The sequence below is a fragment of the Cucurbita pepo genome, chromosome LG05 (genome assembly GCF_002806865.2).
Source record: "Cucurbita pepo subsp. pepo cultivar mu-cu-16 chromosome LG05, ASM280686v2, whole genome shotgun sequence".
Taxonomy (NCBI): Eukaryota; Viridiplantae; Streptophyta; class Magnoliopsida; order Cucurbitales; family Cucurbitaceae; genus Cucurbita; species Cucurbita pepo.
The window spans coordinates 2,986,756-3,006,481 of NC_036642.1; the positions used below are offsets into that span (position 1 = coordinate 2,986,756).

Sequence of the window (19,726 nt, forward strand, 5' to 3'; positions counted from 1 at the left end):
CCCCCCCCAAAAAAAGAAAAAAATTAATAAACTAAAAGGATTTATATGTCCGATTCAATGCAGAACGATACATTTTCTTGTGGAGAATAGGAAATAACTTTTCTCGATTTCATTGATCTAGGTAGATTAGGAATGTTTCTCTTTTAGATCTTGTCTCCGTCCTTTAAGCCTTTATCTTTTGTTTCATATACTATTATTTTCTTTTCTGATTTCTACATATTTAATAAAACAGTTTGCATGTTTACTGAAACAGTAGTATAGTATTTCTTTATCAATATGTTCGTTTAAACCTACATGTGTGTTGAAATTTTCTGTTCATGCATTTTTTATTTATAAAAACCCTAAACTAAACAGGGAGCAAGCTTTTTGAGGAACTGGTTTCTTGTTGTGTAGTGGGATATTTATATTCATGGCCACCCTCTTGACTCTTGTAATGGGGAGTAGGACAATGACAGGAATAGAGACTGATGTCTGCTAATATTTATTTGTTTATATTGCATCTTTATCTTGTAGTGGGCATTTTAATACTCCCTTGTTTAAATAATTTGAAATTCTGAACTGCATTTGACTAAGTTATTATGAATCTTAGTACACCATTGTAAGAGCAGGAAAAGTAAGCATATTTCACAGGTGGCACTCTACAATTCAGGGTAGAAAAGCTTCTCCTGCAGCTTCCAAGTGTAAGGTACATTTTCATTGAATGAAGCTGAGGGTGTCATGATTTTAAGGTACAATCATACCGATGGGTGCAGTTTTTTGTCTCAGGCAAGTGGCCCTTGTTCCACATATTACACGTCAATTTAATCATTAAATACCTCTTTTACGAAGATCACCCTCTTGTTAAAGTATCTCTCTGTCTTTTCTAGTTGCAGGGTTATGTTCCGGTCATGGTTGAAAGTATGGATAAGAAAAGTAGGGAATTTTAGTTACTTTCTTGATTGATATGAAGCTGGACAAAGTGAATAGGAGAAAAGAATGAGGTTGTAATGTTGAAAAAGGATCTTATCTCATTGTTATGATTGTCTAGGCCCCATTAAAATAATGGAGGAGCATCTTGAAAGAACACAATTACTTTCTTATTTTTTGGCTTCGACTTTGCTAATTATTTTTGCTAATTTTGAGTGCGTGGGTAACCCCATTTTCCCAAATCTAAGTGTTTGTAGATCACTGATTATAAATATTGACAGGAAAAAAAAAAAAAAAAAAAAAAAAAAAAAANGAGAATATATGTATACTTTTTATATCTCATCAATCATTGTCTGGGTTCATTACAGCTAAAGTTGCTTAGCATGATGATGAATTTGAATATCAATCTTCAAATTATGGTAGTTTCTAATTATTTTACATTTTTACAGTTTCTTTTTTACTTGTGATTCACGATATTTAATTTATATATTGGATAATCAACCCAAATGTAATTGAGATGATTATAACAATCATTAGTTTTAAGGAAATTTTTACTCTCCATTTCTTTCTTCCATGTGTTTTAGCACATAACAATGATTCTAAATTTTCATTATTTGCTAATGATGCTTCTAATTAATGAAAGTTTTGAACTATGTCGTTACACGTTGAAGCTCAATTATTGAACCGAATCTACGAAAAGATCGTAGAAAGAGCATGATTTTGAACATTATGATGGGTACTAATTCCCCCATATGTGTTGAAGAGGTGGGTAGGTGATTTAAGAGAAGAAGGGGAATATAGATAGAATGAATAAGACAATAGAGAAACGAGTCACTTTCAGATGCCCCCCATGTCCAAAAAACACACGAACCTTGGGTAAGGAAAGTAGACATAGATCGACATGTCTATGGGAGTTCCGCCATGGGAGAGCATGCAAACAGTAAGAAAAAGGAACTCATTTACAAGGCATTAATGGAGAATAAGCCAAAGAGAAGAGAGAGAAATGAATTGTCTGTTGCATGAGAGATGTGGGTGTGGGGAGGGATGAGGGTTTGAAACAGTGGTAAAGTGTAGGGACAATGGTGAGTGTTGGCAAATGGCGAGTTAGCCGACAAGGAAACCAAGACGTGACCACCAAAGCAAATGTTGGCCTCCTCATATACAAAATACTCTCTCTTATTATAATATATTTCATTCCCAAACACTCTAATTTCTCTTTTACTGTGACTCTCCCAATACGTTCTCCAATAGATATTGTCCTGTTTGAGCTTTCACTTTCGTGCTTTCCCTTAAAGTTTTTAAAACACGTATGCTAGGAAGAAGTCTCCACACTTTTATAAAGAATGTTTCGTTCTCCTCTTCAACAGACATGAGATCTTATATACACAGTGTCTTGGGATATGGCTCGTTATTATACCCTTTTCACACTGTTGAGTGAGTCGCTTGTTCTTTCAAATCCCAAGACTTGTGATATCACACACTCTCTCTCACCCTTTGTTTGGCATATATATTTTTTGCTCATTGTTTAGTCATTCTCGTAGTAAGTGATTTTGGTTTTGTCCTTTATGATCTTCTCTCCTTCCCTTTTTTATATATCTCTTCCTACCCTTCTCTTCTTAAACCATCAACCATGGCTGATCCCTACTCCATCAATGCCTCTTCTTTTGGTTTATACCATTACTTCTCTTCTTCTTCTTCTTCTCCACCTTCTAATTCTAATCCTTTCTCTCCTTACGATCTCTTCTCGTTCTCTTACTCCAACGATGATAACGATAATAATAACAATACCCTAAAGAACCCGTCTTCCTCTCCTCGAGTTCTCCCGCTTTTAAGTTTAAGTCCCGTGAGACATGATCACCAAGATCACTCATTTTCTCGTAACAACAACAAGAACTTGTGTAGCCCTTGTGAAGAAGACGATGACGAGACGGTTACTGTCGCTTTGCATTTAGGGCTTCCATCGGCTCCGTCTTCGTCTTCTTCCTCTGATCTGATTTTGAGACTTTCTTCAACTGAGATCTCGGATAAATTAGAAGGTCAATTAGAAGAAGCGGTTCCCGTCGTTGTTCCTAATTATTACTCGGTCTCGTCATCGTCTTCTTCCTCCGCAACTGGTGGTGGTGGACTCAATAAGGGTCAGTATTGGATTCCCACTCCAGCTCAAATTCTCATTGGTCCAACTCAGTTTTCTTGCCCTCTTTGCTTCAAAACCTTCAACAGATACAACAACATGCAGGTACTATCAAATCAAGCAAAACCCAGATGGGATTTCTTTAAAAAAAATTAAAGTTTTGTTCTTTTAATTATTTTGTTCTTCACCTTTCTGATTCATTTTGATAATATTGCTGAAAAAGAGGAAAATTTTCTTCTTTTTGAAAATTTCTAGACCGATTTCAGCCTTTGGCTTTTGTTTGCTAACTCGGAATGACTAGGATAAAGAATATTTGCAGACCTTTAAAGCCTTTCCTTTTTTTTCCTTTTTTTTTTTTTAAGTCGAGTTCATTAGCATGTATGATCATGTTCATCGCTCGAGATCAAATTCAAGTTAATTATTATTAATATCATGATGATATATTTTCAGGTCCATTTCAGAATAAGAACAGTAAATCCTTCTTTATGTGATTGAACAACACGAACCCATTATGCTCCATTCGTGAAATCATCTCAAGAAATTACTGCCTTAATTTCTTCAAATTTATGTGTAATTTAATTCCAAAAGCTTATTTCTTCATTTTTTTTTTTTACCCATTTGCTTTTCAAAATTGACCCGGAAGTTGATATCATTGATGACATACAAGAAAATATCCTCAGTGCTACAACTTTATATGTTTACTTTCAAAACCCTTACTTCATACAAATCTTTCAAACATATACATAAAATACTTTCAATTTTAAACCCTTTCCTTATGTGTCTTAGATCTCGATGTTAGATCTCGAGTTAGATCCATAACGACAGTTGACTTTTCTTGACAAATGTTTTAGTTGTTGGTTGAATTTTCTTGTTTTTTAAGGTTTTATTTTACTGATGTCTTAACTATTTAGCTATACTGATTATGGAGTGTTCTTGTTCTTTAAGGTTTTACGATGTCTTAACTATTTAGTTATGCTCGTTACCGAGTTTTTCTTGTTCTTTTAAGGTTTAACTATTTAGCTATACTGGTTACGGAGTTTTCTTGTTCTTTAAGGTTTTACTGATGTCTTAACTATTTAGCTATGCTCGTTACCGAGCTTTTCTTGTTCTTNACAACACGAACCCATTATGCTCCATTCGTGAAATCATCTCAAGAAATTACTGCCTTAATTTCTTCAAATTTATGTGTAATTTAATTCCAAAAGCTTATTTCTTCATTTTTTTTTTTTACCCATTTGCTTTTCAAAATTGACCCGGAAGTTGATATCATTGATGACATACAAGAAAATATCCTCAGTGCTACAACTTTATATGTTTACTTTCAAAACCCTTACTTCATACAAATCTTTCAAACATATACATAAAATACTTTCAATTTTAAACCCTTTCCTTATGTGTCTTAGATCTCGATGTTAGATCTCGAGTTAGATCCATAACGACAGTTGACTTTTCTTGACAAATGTTTTAGTTGTTGGTTGAATTTTCTTGTTTTTTAAGGTTTTATTTTACTGATGTCTTAACTATTTAGCTATACTGATTATGGAGTGTTCTTGTTCTTTAAGGTTTTACGATGTCTTAACTATTTAGTTATGCTCGTTACCGAGTTTTTCTTGTTCTTTTAAGGTTTAACTATTTAGCTATACTGGTTACGGAGTTTTCTTGTTCTTTAAGGTTTTACTGATGTCTTAACTATTTAGCTATGCTCGTTACCGAGCNTTTTCAAAATTGACCCGGAAGTTGATATCATTGATGACATACAAGAAAATATCCTCAGTGCTACAACTTTATATGTTTACTTTCAAAACCCTTACTTCATACAAATCTTTCAAACATATACATAAAATACTTTCAATTTTAAACCCTTTCCTTATGTGTCTTAGATCTCGATGTTAGATCTCGAGTTAGATCCATAACGACAGTTGACTTTTCTTGACAAATGTTTTAGTTGTTGGTTGAATTTTCTTGTTTTTTAAGGTTTTATTTTACTGATGTCTTAACTATTTAGCTATACTGATTATGGAGTGTTCTTGTTCTTTAAGGTTTTACGATGTCTTAACTATTTAGTTATGCTCGTTACCGAGTTTTTCTTGTTCTTTTAAGGTTTAACTATTTAGCTATACTGGTTACGGAGTTTTCTTGTTCTTTAAGGTTTTACTGATGTCTTAACTATTTAGCTATGCTAGTTATCGAATTATCTTGTTTTTTAAGGTTTTACTTATGTCTTAACTATTTAGTTATGCACGTACGATGTTTTTTTTTTTTAAGGTTTTACTGATGTCTTAACTATTTAGCTATGCTCGTTACAGAGTTTTCTTGTTCTTTAAGGTTTTACTGATGTCTTAACTATTTAGCTAGGATCGATAGTAATAGACTTTTGTTGTTGTTATGATGACTCATTACAGATGCATATGTGGGGGCATGGATCACAATACAGAAAAGGGCCACAGTCACTAAGAGGAACACAGCCGACAGCCATGCTAAGGCTCCCATGTTATTGCTGTGCACCAGGGTGCAGAAACAACATAGACCATCCGAGGTCGAAGCCACTAAAAGACTTCCGAACCCTACAAACGCATTACAAAAGAAAGCATGGAATCAAGCCATTTACTTGTAGGAAATGTGGGAAAGCGTTTGCTGTTAGAGGGGATTGGAGAACCCATGAGAAGAACTGTGGGAAGCTTTGGCATTGCACTTGTGGGTCTGATTTTAAGCACAAAAGGTCTTTGAAAGATCACATCAAAGCCTTTGGACATGGACATGCAGCTTATGGGATTGACTCTTTTGACGAAGATGATGAGCCTGCTTCCGAGATCGAACACGATAACGACTTGTCTCACAGCAATGGAGATTGATTGATTGATTTTATAACATAATATGTTGTGAGTTTAATGTTTCCTCGCACAATTCTGATAGCTTTGTACTTTGACATTGGAGTTCATTTTGAATCATGCTTCTTTTTTCACCATGGCGTGCATATAACCAATTCGAGCATAGTTCAACAACTAAGACAAGAACTTTTGAGTCAAGCTTGAGCCCACTTGACTCATCTAGCATATAATCAATTCGAGCATAATTCAACAATTAAGACAAGAACTTTTGAATTAAGTCTGAGTCCACTTGACTCATCTAGCATATAACCAATTCGAGCATAGTTCAACAACTAAGACAAGAACTTTTGAGTCAAGCCTGAGTTCACTTGGCTCATTTAGCATATAACCAATTTGAGCATAGTTCAACAACTAAGTTTTTCATATAACCAATTTGAGCATAGTTCAACCACTAAGACGATAACTTTTAAATCAAGTCTGAGCCCACTTGACTCATCTAGCATATAATCAATTCAAGCATAGTTCAACAACTAAGATAAGAACTTTTGAGTCAAGCCTGAACCCACTTGACTTACCTAGCATATAACCAATTCGAGCATAGTTCAGCAATTAAGACGATGAGTTTTGAGACAGAGGGACTTAGGGGAGTAGAGAGAGGGAGAAGGATAATAAGGAGGGTTTAATGAGATGTCATCTCAAGGAAGGTTGAGGTGCAGAAAGAGGACTGTAAAAAAATAAAAATAAAAAAAATAATAAAAAAGGGGAAGGGAAGGGTAAATGAAAAGGAACAGTTATAGTAGTTATTAGGGAAAAGAGATTTAGAAAGATGAAATGAATGGTGATTTAACAGAACAGTAAAAACAAAGTATAAATATGCGATTCTTTTCTTGTTAAATCTGTACTCCTACATTTCCAGTGTTCTGTCTCGCAGCACTTATAACCATCTGTCTGCCATTCAGACATGATGGATCCAAGTTTCACCCTTCTACCCTTTTTTTACTTTTACTTTAACTTTCACTTTTTTTTTTTTTTTTTAACAAAGCCACAGTACTTTTCTAAAGAGAGTTAAATATGAGTCGTAGTCAAACCAATTTGAACATAGTACAGTTGATAAAGTCAGTAAAGTCCAAATTTTGGCTTTATTGAAATGTTGTTGGTGATGTGCTTTAGATGGAAGTTAATGGATTTAGTTCCCCACACGTTGATTCATTCCTTACTTAGCTTTTGCTTTCTGTCTTTCTTTCGCTCTTTTTTTGAGACCATGAACTATAAACAACAACACAACCCTTTTTGATTTTATGTAAAATAATTCCAAATTAATTTAAATACCCACTTTTAATTAAATTAAATTAAAAAGAAAAGTAAAGATATTACGTATTATTATTAATAAACTTTTAGATTAATGAAAAAGATGGGCTTTTTCCCAAAGCAGATTTTTGTGAGTTCAAAAAGTTTTTAAGAAACGTAATATTCTCACAATAATATTTTAGCTCTCATGATTCCAATATGCTTTTTTTTCAAACCTTTGACCGAGTCAGGCCGAATTATCCCTTTTCCACACATTTATAAATGTCATTTCCTTCCCTAATAGTTTCAAAATTAAAAACTTACCATACCATGCATGCGTGCATGGTGCATACTATGTCAACTCAATCAATATCAACATGTCGTGACCGGTTAAACTTGGTTCATTGATTAGTAAAGCTCTAGTTGTTGATAAGGTTGGGACCATGGTCGGTCTATTTCCAGTTTGTGAACCGATAAGATCTCGACTATTGAAAAGGAAGAAAAGGAAGAAGAAGATGAAGGGTTTATCAGTCCATACACTGTGTTGAAACATTGTTGAATCTAAAAGGTTTCTTTTTCCTCTTCCCAATAAAGCTTGGAGTTACTTTAATTTCTTTATGGAACCCATGAATCTCTTCAACATACACCATTTATTATTATTATTGTTGTTGTTGTTGTTTTCATCAGCAAAATGGTTTAAGGTATATTTCCCCAACAAATTCCCTCTGATAAAGAAAATTTTAAAGTGTTGACAAGATTGGAATCCTTTGATACGCAAGCCCAGAGGACATCACAACGTTAAAGAAAGCACACAATCATGAGATGGGGCCATTCATACCAGAATCAACACTCATTTTACTCAACACGCATATTCATTTTTCACTTTCTGATGAGCTAAAGAGTTCATATTTGTCATTTACAACAATGAAATGACAGGGAACACAAGCTATACTATAAGCTCAAATCCTTCGGCAGGCTCATTTCCAGAAAATAAAGGCTGCAAAACCAGTGAGATTGCGACATTAGATACATGTATAGATCGAGTAGAATGAAACAAGGATGAACGAACGAGCCACACGCAACTCGAACCATGTTTTCTTACCTTGCGGACATACAGGCCATTCCTAAGAAGACGACCTTCACGGCTTGCTTCGGTCCAGCATAATCAAATGCCAAAGGCAACATTTCATGCAGAGTTAGGAACGCCATTACTCCACCAACTGGAAATAATGAAACACATACAATAAAACAGAGTCCAAAAGAAGAATTCAAAACGTAATCCTGGAGCTCCTAATACAGGTAGGTAGGTATCATGTTTTACCATACCAGATCCTAGTAGACCTTCAAGAATTTCAGGACTCAAGCTGCTTGGAAACAAGTAGGCTGTACAAAAAAAGTGCAGTTATAATCATAAATCTGCCAGTATAATCAATACATTTGGGCAAATGTCTCATACTTTAAGCCCGTAAATGATATCAATATCCAACATTGAAGAGGCTCAAGCCCACCGCTATCAGATTTTTAAAACGCGCGTATGCTAGAGAGAGGTTTCCACACCCTTATAAAGAAAGTTTCTTTCCCCTCTCCAGCCGATGTGAGATCTCACACTAACATTGATACGTTGCTTACTATTACATTAATGTATAACTATCACTTGGGAAAATAAGTGTTTAGGGAAAGAACATGTAGATTCAGCTTGTATTTGATGCAGGTGGACTTACCTACAATTATAACACCAAGGGGCTCAGCAAAGCCAGAGAGAGTAGCCAACTTGAATGCCTGCCATTTGCTGAGACCAACAAACCAACTATAAATTTACAACATTCGATCCTTTCAATTACATATGGTGAAAACCTTGACTTCACCCCAATTCATAGCATAAGCTGAAATTAAGTACTAACCTCTGTGTAGCAAAATAAACAGGAAGCGCAACAGCTACACCCTGCATAATAATACAAGACAAATCATACATAATTTCCTAGTGGCATTGCACGTAGTAGTTCATTTTTATTTCAGCATCAATAGAAGTCCAAAGAAACTGATCGACTGGATCATGATAAGAGAGGTATTATGTAACAACCCAAGCCCACCGGTAGCAAATATTGTCCTCTTTGGGCTTTCCCTTTCGGGCTTCCTCTCAAAGTTTTTAAAATGCGTCTGCTAGGAGGAGGTTTCCACACCCTTATGTTCCCCTTTCCAACCAACATGGGATCTCACATGTTACAACGTGTTTATAATTATGACATCTAAAACAAACACTTTCACACACCTTTTGAGTTCTTATCTGTTTAAAATTGAAACAGGGAAAGATTTGGAACAAACAAGACAAGGTAGAACATTCATTGTTACGACCAAGAAATTTAATATTAACCGTCACGCAAATGTAAGAGAACCAATGTCCACCGACCAGTGACAACGTCCCAAGTTAGAGACAATACCTCTGGTATATTGTGCAAGGCAATGGCTAAGGCTAAGTTCAGACCAACACGAAGACCCTACATAAGATCGCCAACGAATAAGCAATATGTCTCAGAAAAACCAAAAACGATAAGATTGCCAACGAATTCCCCGTGGATCTTCCTTTATAAATCTCCAAATCAGTGAAGAATAATAGTTGTTATACAAATATATACTACATTATCCAAGTTAAATTAAAGAAGGATACGCTACAATATACCTTAATCGATCCAAGAAAAACAGCCATTCCTTCTGGAAAGTTATGTAAGCTTATGCCTGCATTTCAGTAAACTAAATCAATGATGTTTTCACTTCTCAGGACGTGTGGTTCTATGGTGAAAGTAAATTGTTCAAGAGCATCGTTCCATGTATTTTCCTAAGCACTCAACTAGCTTGACCATCGAGTTTAAATAAACCGACACGTTTCTGGAAAATTGATAGAGAACATAAACTTATACCATTTGTACATGGTAGTTGTATGAGTACCTATTGCTGTTATTATGCCACTGAATAGAACCTGACGACGATGCTTTTTCATAACATCCTTTCCCCCATCATCCTCGTCCTGTTAATCCAATATAGTGTCAAATTCTAGAGATAAATTGATATCAATCTTTTTAATAATGCTTTGCTACCTTGTTTCTTTTGATATCTGAACCAGGAGCAAGTGTGGGTTCTGGGACAAAATGAGTAACAAAAGCAAACGAGATCACACCTGCAAAAAACTGTAGTACCAACAACATGTCATTTTGAAGTGTACATGTAGAAATCATTCAATCAAGGCTTATGACAAATACCCAAAGATTTCCTTTCAAGAACCCAATTGAATTAATAGCATTATGAGCTAAATCCAGGAACGAAATGCTCAGCATTAAACCAGCAGCAAAGCCCTGCAATTAAGACCAGGTCATTTAGACGAAGCCAGGATTGAATTTATGCTACAAAGCTACACTCCCACTCCAAAACAACCAAAAAATGAAACTTCCAAGCATCACCTGTAAGAGACCGAGCATCTTCAGATTTGGGGCACCGCTAAGAATCACCAAAAGTGCACCTGTTCCAAATGTTATGAACACGAATGAGTCTGGTGCTTTAAAATGCTCATGGACCAGAAGTGATGAGCAGGTGTCAAGGCTCAATAGGGACACCATGCCATTACGAATTGTAAATAACTAAGTCCCCAAATTTAAAGATTATGTGTTCACTATGTGAAAGATTCTACATATGATTCAAGAAACATTNTGTGTGGTTCTATGGTGAAAGTAAATTGTTCAAGAGCATCGTTCCATGTATTTGCCTAAGCACTCAACTAGCTTGACCATCGAGTTTAAATAAACCGACACGTTTCTGGAAAAATTGATAGAGAACATAAACTTGTACCATTTATACATGGTAGTTGTATGAGTACCTATTGCTGTTATTATGCCACNCGTGTGGTTCTATGGTGAAAGTAAATTGTTCAAGAGCATCGTTCCATGTATTTTCCTAAGCACTCAACTAGCTTGACCATCGAGTTTAAATAAACCGACACGTTTCTGGAAAATTGATAGAGAACATAAACTTATACCATTTGTACATGGTAGTTGTATGAGTACCTATTGCTGTTATTATGCCACTGAATAGAACCTGACGACGATGCTTTTTCATAACATCCTTTCCCCCATCATCCTCGTCCTGTTAATCCAATATAGTGTCAAATTCTAGAGATAAATTGATATCAATCTTTTTAATAATGCTTTGCTACCTTGTTTCTTTTGATATCTGAACCAGGAGCAAGTGTGGGTTCTGGGACAAAATGAGTAACAAAAGCAAACGAGATCACACCTGCAAAAAACTGTAGTACCAACAACATGTCATTTTGAAGTGTACATGTAGAAATCATTCAATCAAGGCTTATGACAAATACCCAAAGATTTCCTTTCAAGAACCCAATTGAATTAATAGCATTATGAGCTAAATCCAGGAACGAAATGCTCAGCATTAAACCAGCAGCAAAGCCCTGCAATTAAGACCAGGTCATTTAGACGAAGCCAGGATTGAATTTATGCTACAAAGCTACACTCCCACTCCAAAACAACCAAAAAATGAAACTTCCAAGCATCACCTGTAAGAGACCGAGCATCTTCAGATTTGGGGCACCGCTAAGAATCACCAAAAGTGCACCTGTTCCAAATGTTATGAACACGAATGAGTCTGGTGCTTTAAAATGCTCATGGACCAGAAGTGATGAGCAGGTGTCAAGGCTCAATAGGGACACCATGCCATTACGAATTGTAAATAACTAAGTCCCCAAATTTAAAGATTATGTGTTCACTATGTGAAAGATTCTACATATGATTCAAGAAACATTTCAAATTAATTTGGCCTCAAGACCCAACTACCAAATACTTCAAAACATAACCAAAGATGATCAAGAACAAAGAACAAACGAAAATAAAACAAGAAACAGACAACCCCCACAAAGCATATTAAAGAAAAAAAACTTCGACTGACCTAGAGAAGTACTGAATCCACCAACAAGCGAAAGTGCAAGAGCTACCAACACCTGAGAAGCCATCGATGCCTTCTTGGGTCGTACGCCCAATTCAAAGGCGTCGATAAGAACAGCAAGAAACCCCCCGAAAAGATTGGAGGGTCTTTATCGCTTCCAAATTGAAAGAAAATGGCGAAAGAAAGCTAAGAACAGGACGAATGTCGAAGGGGTATTAGGCGGACGAGTGAGAGAGGCGAGTGACTGGTAGAATGAGCGACGAATTTGGCGCCGGAAGCGACGCAGTATATATAGGGATTAAAGGAAGTGGATTGCGCGCGTGGGGGAATCATTATGGCGAAAGGAAGAGATGGTTTGGGAAAGTTGTCCAAGAAAGTTGGGATTTTTGGTATCGGTTTCGGCTTATGAGTCCATTATTCCTGTTTATCTTACATACTGGTTTATCCTTAACTTATGCTTCCACTCCTTCTATATCCCCTATGCTTCCTAAAACTATATCATTTAATTTGCTTCACTTTTCATTCAATCTTTCATTTTTATTCTTCCAACTCAAACCTTTTCTCTTCCTTCCTTCAATATTGTATTACATGCGTGTGTATATTGTTATACGATGAAAGTCCCAGAACACGACTCTCCACAATGGTATGATATTGTCCACTTTGAGTATAACCTCTCATGACTTTGCTTTGGGCTCCCCAAAAAAATTCTACCAATTGAGAGAATATGATCATTCCCTACATTAGCTGATGTGGGACTTTCATCATCCAACATAGGGAATGATCACGGGTTCATTGGTAGGAGGCATTTGGGGAAGCCCATAGGGAATGATCATGGGTTTTTATAATCAATGAATACTCTCTTCATTGGTATGAAGCCTTTAAAGCAGCCCATAGAGGGAATGATCATGAGTTTATAATCAATAAATACTCTCTCCATCCATTGGTACGAGGCCTTTAGGGAAGCCCGGAATGATCATGAGTTTATAATCAAGGAATTCTCTCTTCATTCGTACACGAGGCCTTTGGAAAGCCAAAGCAAAGCAATGAGTGCTTATAAACAAAGTGACAATATTGGTAGTCGTATTCGTCTAACAAGAAAAAAAAGAAATTAAAATAAGTTGGGCGTGGGTTGATTCTAAACAACCAATAGAAAGAAGGCACGTGGATAAGAGGGTTCTGTGCTTGATATAATCCATTTTATTAACTACAGCGTTGTAAGCCTATACACGGGCAGAGAGAAGAAAACGCTCTCTTTCTCTCTCTTCTCTCTGGCTCTGCTTCTATTTCCTCAGTGATTCTAAAACTGTTCAGGTTAGGTTTTCAAATTCCTTCCTCTATTTGCGCCAATTTGTTTGGATTACATCTTAATTTTTCTGTTTTTAGTGATTACTCCCGAGTAATTCCACTTCGCCTCTGATTTCCTTTTGTCGTTTCTTATATATTTTATATTCGTTAGAAGCCGGGGTTTAATTTCCATGGGATTCTGAGTTCTTCGATCGAGCATAAAGATTCGTCTATCAGAGATATCTATCGTCAGGTTAGGGCTTATGTTCTGTACCTCGTGTTGGTTTCACTGAATACTCCTATTGAACTATGATGTTCAGTTGTTGTATATGAACAGAGTGGAGCTCTGGGTAACTCTTATAGACTTCTAATATTGTGATTTTGGGTTTCCCTGTTAGTGTTCGGAGGCAGTTAGGTTTTTTTATTGCCTACTGATTAGTGTTCGTGGTTTTGCCAGACTGTGGATTCCATCGAAACATATTAATTTTTTTTTTTCATGTGATTCTATCTGGTGATTGTATTAGAAGTCTCGTATGAACGTTCTCTTGTGCAATTCGAATACTAGAAATGCGGAACACGTGAGAACGGTTGTGAAATTTAGCTTTAAATCACTAGAGCGAGACAGTCCCTTTGTTCTCCTTTAAACAGTCCTCTCTCGGTTAACCATTTCAACTAGGAAAACCACCCCTCTGTCTTAACTAACATCTTGTGCATAAATTTCATGTGGAAGGCAAAGTAAGGTTTAAGAATTCCTCAACACAGGATGGATGAGGGGGCTTTAATGAGGATGGAACTTAGGCTTCTTGACTTCCATTTTATCTTTTCCTACTTACCAGTCTCACTCTCGATAGTATCAACTCAACTGCTTAAAAGCATGTCCCTTTGCTGAAAGATGAATGTGGCAGAATAATTGGTGGTTCAAAGATTTAAATATGGTGAATATTTGTTCAATGATCTGTTGTTTTGGCTAAACTTAGTATTCAATATCTAAACTACAAGTCAAATTTGTTTTCTTTAGAAATTGATCCAACTATTTATTTCAAGTTTATTTGGCACGGCTTGCATCAGGCACCGCAGCCAACCGCCACCATCTTCCATCCCGATATATGACGTAAATTATCTTCATTGTCGGCATAAACTTATCTATATCAATGTATTGTTTGTAGTTAAAATTTGGAATGGTAGTGTGTTAAGAGTACTAAGTGATATAAGTAGAAGTTGAGGACCAGAGTGATATAGATAGAAGTTTATGAACGAAATTGTGTAATTGGTCTTTGGAGCTTATTATACTTTTCCACATTATAGGTGCTTCATGCTTTTAAATATAAAGGTAGTCCATCTCAAATTTTGTTTATATTGTTTCACTTTTGTTTTTCAGAAAAATATATTGCATCCTACTTCCTTCAACTATAATTATTGTGTGCGTAACTGGGTTTATTTCAATGGCATCTCTGTTTGAGAACGTACTTATTAGACAATGGATTGGAATTTTCTCATAGCGTTGTGAGATAAATAATTGTAGACATACCCCCCCCCCCCCNACAATAATAAAAATAATAATATTAATGCATAGATCCCTTCCATACCCTGATTTTGGTTCAAGGTTTAGTATCCTTTATAATGTTTACAGTGTAGGAACTACATGAGATATTTTATATTCCAAGTGATTGGCCTACATGGTTTTGAGCCAAACCATAATCATTATGCCCCCACTGATTGGGTTTAGGTAATTTTTGCTTCAAATTGCATCTTCTTTTCTTTTTGAGTGTTTCTGAAGTGATTTTAATGCAGTATACTCTAAATGATGGATCCCCATGATGAGGCTGGATGCCAAGCTCCTCCAGAAGGTCCTTTCCTGTGCATCAACAATTGTGGCTTCTTCGGCAGCGCAGCCACTAAGAACATGTGCTCCAAGTGTCACAAGGACATGATGCTGAAACAAGATCATGCTAAGCTTGCTGCTTCATCTATTGAAAATCTTGTCAATGGATCATCTAGTAGCAACAAGGAAATGCCTGAAAGTGTTGCCAATGGTGCCATTTCTCTGGAACCAAAGACTAGTCAATCACATGCACTGCCTGCAATGGGATCTGTGGAGGGCGAAGAAGAAAAACCCAAGGAGGGACCAAAACGTTGCAACAGTTGCAAGAAGCGTGTTGGGTTAACAGGCTTCAATTGTCGATGCGGTAATGTATTTTGTGTAGTTCATCGCTACTCTGACAAACATGACTGCCCCTTCGATTACCACATGGCTGCACAAAATGCCATATCCAAAGCCAACCCTGTTGTCAAGGCTCAGAAGCTCGATAAGATCTAGATTTCTTAGGACGAGTTTGTGTCCTAAATTGATGCTATCCAGCTGTGAGGTGGTTTCTGATTTGCTTCAAATCTATGTATCGTCGCTTTATGTTCATATATATGCTGAAGAGATTGCAGTTCCAATATATCTGAATTCTGAAAAATCTATTTGCTTGTGATTCGTTGTTTGTGCTTTTTGCAATGGACATCATCGTTACCGGTCTGGTAACGCTTTCTCTTTGCGTATTGTAGCTGTTCCGCTTGAGTACGAGTACCCTTCCTGTGTACAATTTTTCGATGCCCTTATGTTTGGTCTTCTAAGCTGTTGTTCTGATCTTAATTTGTATCATCTTGTCAAGGAGTTAGCTTGAACAAAATCTTGCAGCCTACTCGAAATTCAGAATGACAGACTTACCAATTGTCTGATGTGAATGACAAGACTCGATGGCCTTTTCAACCTGTATTGCAAATCTACCATGCACTAAATTGGTATAAACTCATCGGTTTCTGATTTAACATTATTCTTATGGGGTTGAAATTATATCCATTTATAAATGCTAGACTGTCTATAATGGGGTTGAAATTATATCCATTTATAAATGCTAGACTATCAATAGACGATATTATTCTTTTAATAGATAAATTTGTTATATTGGCTTTGCTTTCTTTGAAATTTGGACTGTTATGTCATGTCCATTAGCAGGTTCCAGATGGTTGTAAGATTATGGACAAGAAGCATAAAGCTGAGCACTTGATCTCTGTTCAAGTATAGCCTGTTTTAATTTGCATTTAAAATTGAGCTTGATTCTGGGTGTCAGATAATGTTTGGTGAAAAGCATGTTTGCAGAGCATAGAAGGGTTCTGTTTTTGTTTTGATTGTTGAAAGCTAAGTGGCATTGAATAGTTAACGAAGGAAAAAGGGTTAGAGCTTTTCTGTTGTAAAGGGAATATCAGGTTAGTGGACCCCTTATCGAATAGGAGAATTTTTTAGTTACAGAGGGAGGCAAAGGCACTAGGCAATAGGCAATGGTTAAATTACCATTTGAAGTGTTTAGTTTTTTGTGGGATTGCATAGAAAACGAGAGAGTGGCATGCACATGCCCTTTGAAGAGGCATGTCTCCTGGGAATTAACAATTTTCAATTCATCATCCCAATTCTGTCGCACTGAATTCATCCTGTTCTGTTTTATTTTATTAGGTGTGTTCTCATCCAAAAACCCTAAACCCTAATCCTAACCCTAACCTTAACCCTAGAATTGAAATGGAGAGGTTTAGCAGTTCCCCGGCGATCGCTCCCATTTGGTCTTCGAAAAACTCCCCCTCCCACCTTACTTTTTGTATGGGTACTCGTGTGCATCATTCTCCATAAATAAGTACCATACCCTCTTCTTCCCTCCTTATTTACCTTCCCTATCCCTCTCAAATTCAATAAAATCTTTATACCATAACCGACACGTGTGAGTCACATTCCTCCGAATCTGGGAGCAGAACATGAACCGTCGTGTTGACCAGAAAATGACGGTGGTTAATCCACCAATTTGATTGTTGTTGTTGGGGGCTTTGACGGGTGCGAAAACCAATTGGGCGGTCAACAGATTGAAGCATGGGGAGTCCCGCTAAATCTTTTTGAGAGATATTCATTAATCTTTCCTTTTACCCTCTTCTTCTTCCCTGTTTTACCTCTGTTCCTGAAGAAAATGGGGTCCATCAATTCAAACAATTGCCTTTCCTTTCCACTTTTACCCACTAATCCTTCATTCTCCTCCTCCTCCTCTAATTCCTCCAATCATAGGCTTCTTCAATCACCCAATTTCACCCAGCCTTTGCTTTCTCTTCAAAATCACCATGAAATTTCTCCCTACGCCCACGATCCGGCGTCGTTTCCCCACTCCACTTATTCCCACTATGGTAACAACACTCATCCGTTTTACGGCGGCGGCGGAGACAGTAGTGGAGGGTACCTTGGAAGTGCGTTAGGGATGGGGTGTACGTCGGGGGATGAATACGCGTTGGTTAAGGTGGATTACGATATGCCTAATTCTGACGGTGGTGGGTATGGGAGCTGGTCCGAGGATTCGGTTCAGGGTTCCAACAATGGGGGGTTTTGAATGTCTCCTGACGTCATCTCGATGATGTTTATTAGACTGCACCAATGCTTTCTTATGGCCCAAACCTCATGTGGGCTGCTGCTTCCATGCATTCATAATTTTTTTCTTCTTCTTCTCTCTCTCTCTAGTACTATAATTAATATTGGATTGGGCGGGATTAATTTCTATGCGATATGTTACATTAATAATTAAAATCTCATAAAACTCAAATATCAAACATTTATTAGTCACCGTGCATTTTTATGATAATTTTAAAAGTAGAGTTTGGTTGACCTGACCAAAAAATGTTAATTCATGAACATATCTAAATTTGCTTTTATAGTTTGGATGATCGAGATTTCGAGTCATATAAATACTTCTATTCTATATTACATAAATATTATATGAGGGTTTTATCACACCACTATAAAAACTATTTTTAAATTTTAAATAAAATTTTAAATTATAGGAATTAAATTCTAATTTTTAAGAAAAAAGAAGATTGAAAATAAACATGTAAATATCATACTCAAACTTCATTTTCATTATCATTTGTCTTTTGTTTAAAGACACGTTTCTTTTTTAATACTTCAACATTATTATTCTTTTTTCTTTTATTATTATTAAACTATAAATTTGTCCTATTATCGTAATTAGAAAAATATATATTTTTTTTTTCTAAACTACAAAATCCAAATCTAAAATTTTATATTACAGATAACAATAAAATATTATTATTAATTAAAGATAACATTGTCTTTTCCGTAAAGCAAGTTCAAATGTTTTCCCTAAAAAAACATAATAAATTGCTTTCCCGCCACTCTAAATAATAACTATAATTTTTTTTTCTTAGTTTTTAAATCCTATTAGAATTCACGAAAAAAAAAATATATTATATTATATGTAATGATACGAAGGTTAATAATTTAATAGGGTGATTAAAAATGTAAATAATGCATTAATAATTTCATAAATAATATACGAGAATCATTCAACTCTTGAACATCCATAATAATTACAAATTTTTCAGGGGCATTTTGGTTATTTTAGTCGGGCGCTCGGCCACATCATAATCATAATACACACTCGCATACTTATTTTCTTTTAAAAAAAGATTATAGACTAAAGTAAATGTCTTAATTATAAAATTAAATATTAAAAAAAATTATATATTTTTAATAGGGAAATCATGGCCGACAAAGTGTATTTAACTTTTACCTTTAAAGTACATTTGTTTCAAAGTATGACATTTGAGTAAAGGAGGGTATAAGAATGAATCGAAACCACATCTGANAAATAAAATGAGAAAAGAAAGCTCACACTTTTGGTTGCTATGTCTCTATTTAATCAAGTGAAATGATGCCCCGACAGGAATACAATTTATGAAACTTTACAAACTTAATTTATCTCACATAAATTAAAACATTAATAAGTGGGGTTTTTCTGTCCCCTAAAATCCATTATTTCTTCAACAACAAGTTTAAAATTTTAAGATTATAGAATAATTAATATTACCCATTTGAGTTAATACTATAATGTAATTAAGATTATAATTGTTTTAATTTTTCATAAATACCATACTCAATAAACATTTCAATCATTAATTATCGAATCTTTGTAACTAATGCAATAAGTTATTAAATTATTAAAATTCTCATCAATTTATATAATTTCATATAAATTATTGATAAAATTTTTTTATCAAAAATAAAGAAATCATAACATTATTTATTAATAAGAAGAAGATTTATTTTTATGGAGTTTATATATATATATATATATATATATAAGGAGGAAAAGTGAAGGATATATGAATGGTTTTTATTTTATACACACGCTTGTGTAATAATGTCGCACATGTTTGCACGTGCTATTGGATCAATTTTAATGAAGAATCTAAAATGATTAATAAATAAAATAAAATTAAGGAATATAGCAAAAAAAAAAAAAAAAAAAAA

At 35.4% G+C, this 19,726-nt stretch overlaps 3 protein-coding genes across 6 annotated transcripts; 2 read left to right on the forward strand and 1 right to left on the reverse strand.

Moving 5' to 3' along the window:
• The first annotated feature begins 2,497 nt into the window (after window positions 1–2,497).
• On the forward strand, window positions 2,498–5,889 carry LOC111795009 (zinc finger protein WIP2-like). Its single transcript, XM_023677231.1, has 2 exons — window positions 2,498–3,142; window positions 5,440–5,889. Exons 1-2 carry the CDS (start codon window positions 2,537–2,539, stop codon window positions 5,887–5,889), a joined length of 1,056 nt encoding a protein of 351 aa, XP_023532999.1. The 5' UTR covers window positions 2,498–2,536.
• Window positions 5,890–7,977: 2,088 nt separating this feature from the next.
• LOC111794726 (zinc transporter ZTP29-like) lies at window positions 7,978–12,516 on the reverse strand. Of its 2 annotated transcripts, XM_023676845.1 has the most exons (12): window positions 12,103–12,516; window positions 11,714–11,772; window positions 11,516–11,608; window positions 11,354–11,443; window positions 11,205–11,283; window positions 9,830–9,885; window positions 9,591–9,647; window positions 9,054–9,094; window positions 8,874–8,941; window positions 8,479–8,535; window positions 8,255–8,372; window positions 7,978–8,149 (listed from the first exon to the last, which is right to left on the reverse strand). In XM_023676845.1, exons 1-12 carry the CDS (start codon window positions 12,164–12,166, stop codon window positions 8,104–8,106), a joined length of 828 nt encoding a protein of 275 aa, XP_023532613.1. In that variant the 5' UTR covers window positions 12,167–12,516; the 3' UTR covers window positions 7,978–8,103. The 2 variants fall into 2 exon arrangements, with proteins under 2 accessions (XP_023532613.1, XP_023532614.1); XM_023676846.1 differs by lacking the exons at window positions 11,205–11,283; window positions 11,354–11,443; window positions 11,516–11,608; window positions 11,714–11,772; window positions 12,103–12,516 and adding exons at window positions 10,096–10,174; window positions 10,245–10,334; window positions 10,407–10,499; window positions 10,605–10,659.
• A 798-nt stretch (window positions 12,517–13,314) lies between these two features.
• On the forward strand, window positions 13,315–15,955 carry LOC111794727 (zinc finger A20 and AN1 domain-containing stress-associated protein 8-like). Of its 3 annotated transcripts, none has more exons than XM_023676847.1 (3): window positions 13,315–13,410; window positions 13,556–13,636; window positions 15,175–15,955. In XM_023676847.1, the coding sequence occupies exon 3, from the start codon at window positions 15,185–15,187 to the stop codon at window positions 15,698–15,700; it is 516 nt and encodes a 171-aa protein (XP_023532615.1). In that variant the 5' UTR covers window positions 13,315–13,410; window positions 13,556–13,636; window positions 15,175–15,184; the 3' UTR covers window positions 15,701–15,955. The 3 variants fall into 3 exon arrangements, with proteins under 3 accessions (XP_023532615.1, XP_023532617.1, XP_023532618.1); XM_023676849.1 differs by having other exon boundaries at window positions 13,326–13,410; window positions 13,559–13,636; XM_023676850.1 differs by lacking the exon at window positions 13,556–13,636 and having other exon boundaries at window positions 13,327–13,410.
• Window positions 15,956–19,726: the final 3,771 nt, after the last annotated feature.